The sequence below is a fragment of the Sycon ciliatum genome, chromosome 4 (genome assembly GCF_964019385.1).
Source record: "Sycon ciliatum chromosome 4, ocSycCili1.1, whole genome shotgun sequence".
NCBI classification, from domain to species: domain Eukaryota; kingdom Metazoa; phylum Porifera; class Calcarea; order Leucosolenida; family Sycettidae; genus Sycon; species Sycon ciliatum.
Genome location: NC_088646.1, coordinates 32,875,959 through 32,882,894, shown reverse-complemented (window position 1 = coordinate 32,882,894; position 6,936 = coordinate 32,875,959). Strand labels below are relative to the sequence as shown.

Below are 6,936 nucleotides of genomic sequence, written 5' to 3'. Positions count from 1 at the left end.
TCTGACATAATATTACCATGAATACATAATATTACCATGATGACAGTGATCAGGGTGATGTATGGTGTAGACCAGGTCCACGACTCCACGTAGATCTACGTACAACTACAAGTACAATGTAGGTACGTGGACCATGACATGGGCATGGTAGACTATTCGAAGGTCGCCGACGTGACCATGGTGACGGCCTACGGCCCTACGGGCCCGGTTGAAGTACGGCCGGGGAAACCTGGACTCGAAGCGATGGCGACGAGAGGGTGTGCGTGCGTGCTAGCCACGGATGTCAGTGTAGTCATCTGGTCCTGCAGTAGACAAGGCGCAGGCTGGTTAGGTCATGGGGAAAAGGACAGGTGTAGCTAGCTGGCACTCCGTGGATCTCCTGTCGATGTAGACCGCAGACGATACAAGAGTCAAGACGGAGCAGGATAGGGATCGCACTTCGCGTAGATTCAACGACTCAAAGTACGTTTACGCGTAGCGCTAGCGCTATCTCTATATCTGCGTTGTTGTTCAAGTGCTAACGACAGTAGTAACGTTACCATTCTCTCAACTCATGCCGCCTGCACTGACTCTGTACTGGCTGTGGTAACCGTGTTGTAATAGTCTGTAGATTCTATGCGTGGGTGTTCATAATCATCTGTGAAATAATTTCAAGTAAAGAGCTTACAATTAATTGTAGACTTCGTTCGTTATTCTATCGTAGTGCTCCTCCAGCAAATGGCCGGAACGATTCACCGTTTCAGGTACTGCCACTGCCAGTAATAACGCTCATCACCAGATCACTGACATCAGTCATCTAGAACACAACGGGTGGAAGGTCGCTTCGACGCGCATGATTTTGCCGAAGTATCTATCGACTACGGTTGAAGTATCCTGTGGGCAGGCCGGACCAGAATGCAGAAAGCGGAAATCGTCCTTGGTCCATCGGAGATGGATACAGTACCCTCGCCAGCCGTGGCCGGAGTGTTTGTCAGTGGATTCAGCAAGCTGGAGCTGGTGGCTCCTGTAACTGTAAGGCCACGGCTCGTAACGCTACTCATTGAAGATGTCTTGAAAATGCACATGCCGACGGATGCGTATAGCATTGAGTTCATACGGCCGGGCATGGCCAAAGTAATTCTGAAAGGATTAACCGGTAAGCAATAATATTAAATCATGCATGTGGCCATGATGTGAGTAGAGTCTACAGTTTATCAGGTCCGGGCCGCATAGGGGTTTAGCAGCATACCCGGTATACATGTACACTTGTACAATGTCATGTACAGTGGTAAACCGTGAAGACGGATGCATGGGCAAGGCCATTCATTCATTAGGTATTATGTTGAGAGGAAGGCAGTTATAGAATCGGCATTGAGATTCCTGTCCCCATTCACTGCACGCGCACGGCACGGTCCAATGTTGGCCTTGTCCTTGCGTTTGTCTTCTGACATCTTTCCTGACTCCACTACATGTAGATATTAAATGTGGCGTTCTTTGTGTGTTTGTCTGTGCATTTAGCCCCTCTTGTCTCACCTCCCACCTCTTTCTTTCTTTGCCTTTGTTTCTCTCTCCTTGTGCATGCTATTTCTTCTGCTTAATTTATCACTGCGGCTAAGTTGCAATGAGTACCACCCCTGTGATGCCATGTATCCCGATGTGTTTCATTGATCTACTCACCTCCCACCACTTTTAGGAGCTGCATCTGTGCCTTGATCCTTGAAGGGTGGTGGCGTCCCTACGGATGCGGAAAACTTGGCCTCTAGCCATGTCTGACGCCGCGGAATCGTGATTTTTTCATTGATTCTACAGTATTGGAAGAGTGTGTTGCTCCCTACATGGGAGCTCGCAGTTTTCCTGCCGACTTGAATTCTCACTTGACTGACTCACGACCGCCACCCAGAGCACACGAGAAGTCCATCGAACCGTCCACTCGGCAAACCTGCAAGAAAGCACCACTCCCTGCTCAATACACAGTGTTTCAGGGAATTCACCCCTCATCAGTTGAGCTTGAGTAGGCTGAGGAAGATTGTGCCTGAAGAGCACCACTTATATAGTGCTCTCCAGGCACAAACATCACCAGGGATACAGACTTACAGAGACGCTCCGTTTCCAGCGCGACAAACACCTCGTAAACACCAGATAGCAGCGTGAGTCAGTGTCGCTCATGGAGGTGCTGAACAAGCGCTGCGGACCGTTAGCCATTCACAACGTTGTTGCCTCCAAACCATCCAATTCGCAAGCCCGCGCTGGGGACAACAATGCGAAGTCGGCAGGAAAACCGCAAGCTCCCATGTAGGGAGCAACACACTCTTCCCCTACTATCGCCGAAGTCGCACCAACCTCTTCTTCCACACTAGTACTCAGCGAAATAGAGTCACGTCACTCAAGTGCGCGCCAGGCGTTCCGCAGCCCTGGACCTGCGAACACCACAACTGCGAAATCATGCAAGGCGCAAACTTGAGCGACGCGACTGGATTTCATTAAGCAGGACTGCAGTTGCTTATGCTTCACGTGACGAGAGAGCACGAAAACAGGTTTGGGAAATTCCCCCCTAGTCTTGATGATGGTGGTAAAGAGTAGTCTTTTTTCCTGTGATAAGTTTCCTACGTGAAAAGTTACAAAAGTCAATAATATTCCGAGTGAGTGTGAAAAAGAGGATAGCAAGGGGTGCAAGGGAATCACAGTCAAACCACTCAACACACCAATTGGTCATGTTGAGATGTCTGAACATGATTGGAATTATAGCGATAAAAGGTAGTGTTGAAAGGACCGCACCGGTTAGTCGTTAGCTCGCTTGCCAGAAACTCGGCACGTTTGTGCGACGAGCTCGTTTGCACTAACGAGCACCGAACACGGTACAGTGCACACATTACAGTACAGTCACTGCATCTAGCAAAGGCGCTGAAAAGACATCTCGACACCAAATACCCGTCCGAAGTGAAGCCAGTCGAAAGCAGCAGCAACTCCAGTGCTGGCGGGGAAATTCGAAGCACTTGTCAATATGAACTGGTTTTGAGGGAAAGAGACAAACGGGAAAAGTCTGAAGAAAAAATTGACTGTCACCACCAGGACTCGAACCAGGGACCCTCGCTTGTAGCCAGCGATGCTCTAACCACTGAGCTATGGTGTAGTCGTCATCCAAGCAGAGACTGTTCAACGTTTTCTTCAGACTTCGTAACTCACACTTCCTGTGAATCCACACAGGCGGGTGGGACGCAGCCCTCACTGTACCCACACACTTCACGTACAAACTAGCACGCGGGGAGCCCCAAGTCATAAAATATGAACTGGTTTTGAGGGAAAGAGACAAACGGGAAAAGTCTGAAGAAAAACGTGTCAATAATTATTATTTGAAAAAATCAAAAAATCGTCTTTGCCACATCAGTGAAACTGGCTAGCTCGCTCGATAGCTTGCTCGTTAGTGGACTGTTCGCTTATTTCATTTGTTATAGATGCGATCGTTTCAACACTAATAAAAAGGGATGAACTTCGCACTCGTATTCGAGTTCTATACACAGTTACACACATCAAGGCAAAGTAGGCGGGTAAGTGGCGGGTAAGTGGTGGGTAAGTGGCGGGTAAGTGGTGGGTAAGTGTTCCAAGAAGGGTTTTTTCGTGATCGTCATCAGTTGCCTTGATGTGTGCGTAGAATATGAGTGCACAGTTTATCCGTTTTATTGCTATAATTAAATTGTTGTATCCACGTAGGTTTTGATTGGAATTGTGTTGTATATTTATGTTATCTCCTGGACGATTGGAGTGAGCGTGGATGAATTGTTACCGAACTTGAACAAGACTGCTGGACAACTTCCACTTCCGAGGTCGGATATAACTGGCCACCTACACTTCTCAGCTGATGACTCTAAGGTCAGTGCAAAGAACACTAGACAAATTCTAATTTCTGGTCATCGTATCATGGGATTATTGTAGACTTGACCCCCCCCCCCCCCCAACACACCCACGCATCACTTAACTCTTGCAAACAATTTAACGTGACCCGTTGTCACTATTTGTTCATAAACTGATAATGTGCCCCATTTAATGGTGCACCGGGCCTGCAGTGAGTACTGAAGTACGGTGTCCAATCACACACGCATCCAAACATGCCCACACGTGCATGCTCACACGCACACATGAATGTATAATTATGCACACACACTTATTGTGTAGTATAACAATCACGGGCTGGTGCCTGGTCTCGAAAAAGCCCGCACCCTGGAGTGTTGACACTTCAATCTTGCAGGTTACTAGTGCTTGTAGACTGTGAGACAGCAGCATCTCCATGGGTACTCGTAGAGGTCCGGTGAGAGATTATCTGTGGCATTGTCATTCACCTGTGCGTCTATCTGTAGGTAGCGGATGGGTCAGCGGAATTCTATGAACGAGAAGGCAGTGGTATTCGTGATGGTGATGCTGGTGCTGAAACAACTACTGGAAATGGACAGACAGATGTGCAACAATACGCTAGAGAGCTGCCAGTTTTCCAAGGATGTATCAGTGATATAAGCATGGAGCTACTATATTACATGTGGTGGCAGTTTGAAGTTGCCGGCAGAGCACAACGGGCAGGCTGTATAGCTGGACTGCGAGATGAGGTGCCGGCAAGGCTTGAAGTCTCGTCTACCAACGAGCAGGCGTTCGTACGGTTCATGGATGAACTACGAGGCCAGCATGACACTGTTTGGAGTCATCACCAAACCTTCCTCCACGTGCCCATGCAAATGAGTGCAGTTGCGCAGGAACGACTGGTCAAGTTGGCGAGAAACCAAAGCAATTTCTCCCACTTAACAATTTACATTGCCCGGCAGAACATCACAATTCTGGGCAGGACAAGTAAAGTTCGGCAAGCTTGCCGGCTGTTTATGGAGCAAAGCATGAGCTTATTTGGAACCATGAATGGTATTCAGGAACAAAGCCAGAGTACTCACGAGGAGGAGCGCAATAGTCAGCCGCAACATGGGACCAATGGGTCAGTAACTGCCAGTGGACCAAGTGTCACTGGCTTGGAAGAGAACACAGAGAGTCCTACGGTGATGTCATCTGCGGATCACCACTCATTGTCCTGTACCAGTGAAGTAGACAACAGGTGTCCCGTCTGCTACGACTCTGGAGAGGACGTCGTGCACCTGGACTGCTCTCACGTCATCTGCTCTGATTGCCTGGCAGAAATGCGAAGTAGGCGACAGTCAAAGTGCCCCATCTGCTCCGTCGCCTTTGACAAGATCCTTGGCGATCAGCCTGACAATGCCACAATGGAGCACTCTGTCATCTCGACAGCTCTGCCTGGCCATGCGGGTCATGGAACAATCGTGATCACGTACGTGATTCCTGGAGGTTACCAGAAATCGTATCATCGGAATCCTGGTCAACGCTACCACGGTGACACGAGAGTAGCTTTCTTGCCAGACTCCAAGCAGGGTCGTAACATGTTTCGCCTGCTTTGCAAAGCGTTTGAGGCGAAACTAACTTTCACGATTGGATTCTCCGTTACTCGCAATGTTGACAATGTTGTGACCTGGAACGACATACATCACAAGACAAGCATGCACCCCGGACCGTGAGTAGTTTTTACCCTATAATATACCCTTCTCCCCCCCCCCTTTTTTTTAAAGAGTTCTGATGTGAAAGGTTCTGTGTACATTTGGCAGTGCATACATCGTGTGATTTACAACAGGGCTGCGATCATAGTGACTTGCCCGTGATTATACACAGCACACAGGGTGAATGCTACACAGTACACAGGGCGGATGCTACACAGCACACAGCACACAGGGCGGATTGCACCTCTGTCCACGCAGTGCTCAGTACCCGCACTACTACGTATGGGCACACACTGTCACACTGTATTGAGAACTGTGTGCCCAGAGGAGTACTGCGCACTTGCTGTTGTTGCATACATAAAGTATACAACAGCAGCAAATGCTCAGTACCACTTTGGGCACACAGTTGTAATAGGTGTATTTATGCTACGACCTGTATACTCACTATTCATATTTCCCGCTCGTTCCCCTTGGCGATGAGAGCCACTAACATGCTCCAGTGGGTCTCCAGTTCTGTTCTGTTCTTGTCTAGTCTTGAGTTGTCGTTGTCCTGTTCTCCTTCTTGTCTACACTCTTGTACTTGCATAATTCAATACTATAAAACCCTTGTGTTTTTGGTGTGAGGGGACTTCATTAGCCGGGAGCAGCTAACACAGTCCTCGAAAGTCAACACCACTATGGGCACACAGTGCTCACTAGTGTAATGGGCATAGCCTATACTTACACGGAAGGCAGACCAAGGCTTTTCTTGCCAGATTCGGTGGCCATAGTATCTATACTGCTTGAAACATGTATGTCCCTTTGTGTTGCTTGCAGATTTGGATATCCTGACCCCGGCTATCTGGGTCGTCTTGAGGAAGAGCTTGCAGCTAAGGGCATCAAGTAGGCCAGCACTATGAACAGTATGGATGGAGATGCATTTGGAAAAATATTATCAATTTTCACTGAAAGGATTCTACCGGTGTTGACATACTGAACAAAGTAGAAGAGTGTAATGCCAACGTATTGAAATCCTTATCTCTTTCCATCATTTCTCCACCGTTATCTTTCTGCTTGAAGCACAATTTTCTTGACTGTTTCAGGACACAACCACACATGAAGCTACATTCGTTGCTGTTGTTTTTCTTCTTTTTGTAGCAAAACTTGTGTTTTTGGCACCCTGCAGACACATTCTGTTTGTAGCATTACAGCAAGGGCCCTGAGAATGAGATGGCGTGATCCAGCTGCATGCGTGTGCAGTGCAGACTCTACTGTATGTCATAGTGATGCACACAGTGCATGGACACATGGATACCCATTCAGGGTTTGTAAAGCATGACGCTACACTCCAATCATTGTCTGGCTGGCCTGTGTAAGCACTGGAGTTATTGTGTTTGTTTACTGTTTTGTGTTTTGTGTACTTGGTATTTAAGGTACC

The 6,936-nt window shown here is 48.0% G+C and overlaps 1 protein-coding gene across 1 annotated transcript; it reads left to right on the top strand.

Annotated features, from left to right (window-relative positions):
- The first annotated feature begins 578 nt into the window (after positions 1-578).
- Positions 579-6,706, top strand: LOC135815728 (E3 ubiquitin-protein ligase DTX3L-like). The gene is made up of 4 exons (XM_065329061.1): positions 579-1,135; positions 3,740-3,846; positions 4,332-5,536; positions 6,336-6,706. The coding sequence occupies exons 1-4, from the start codon at positions 895-897 to the stop codon at positions 6,403-6,405; spliced, it is 1,623 nt and encodes a 540-aa protein (XP_065185133.1). The 5' UTR covers positions 579-894; the 3' UTR covers positions 6,406-6,706.
- Positions 6,707-6,936: the final 230 nt, after the last annotated feature.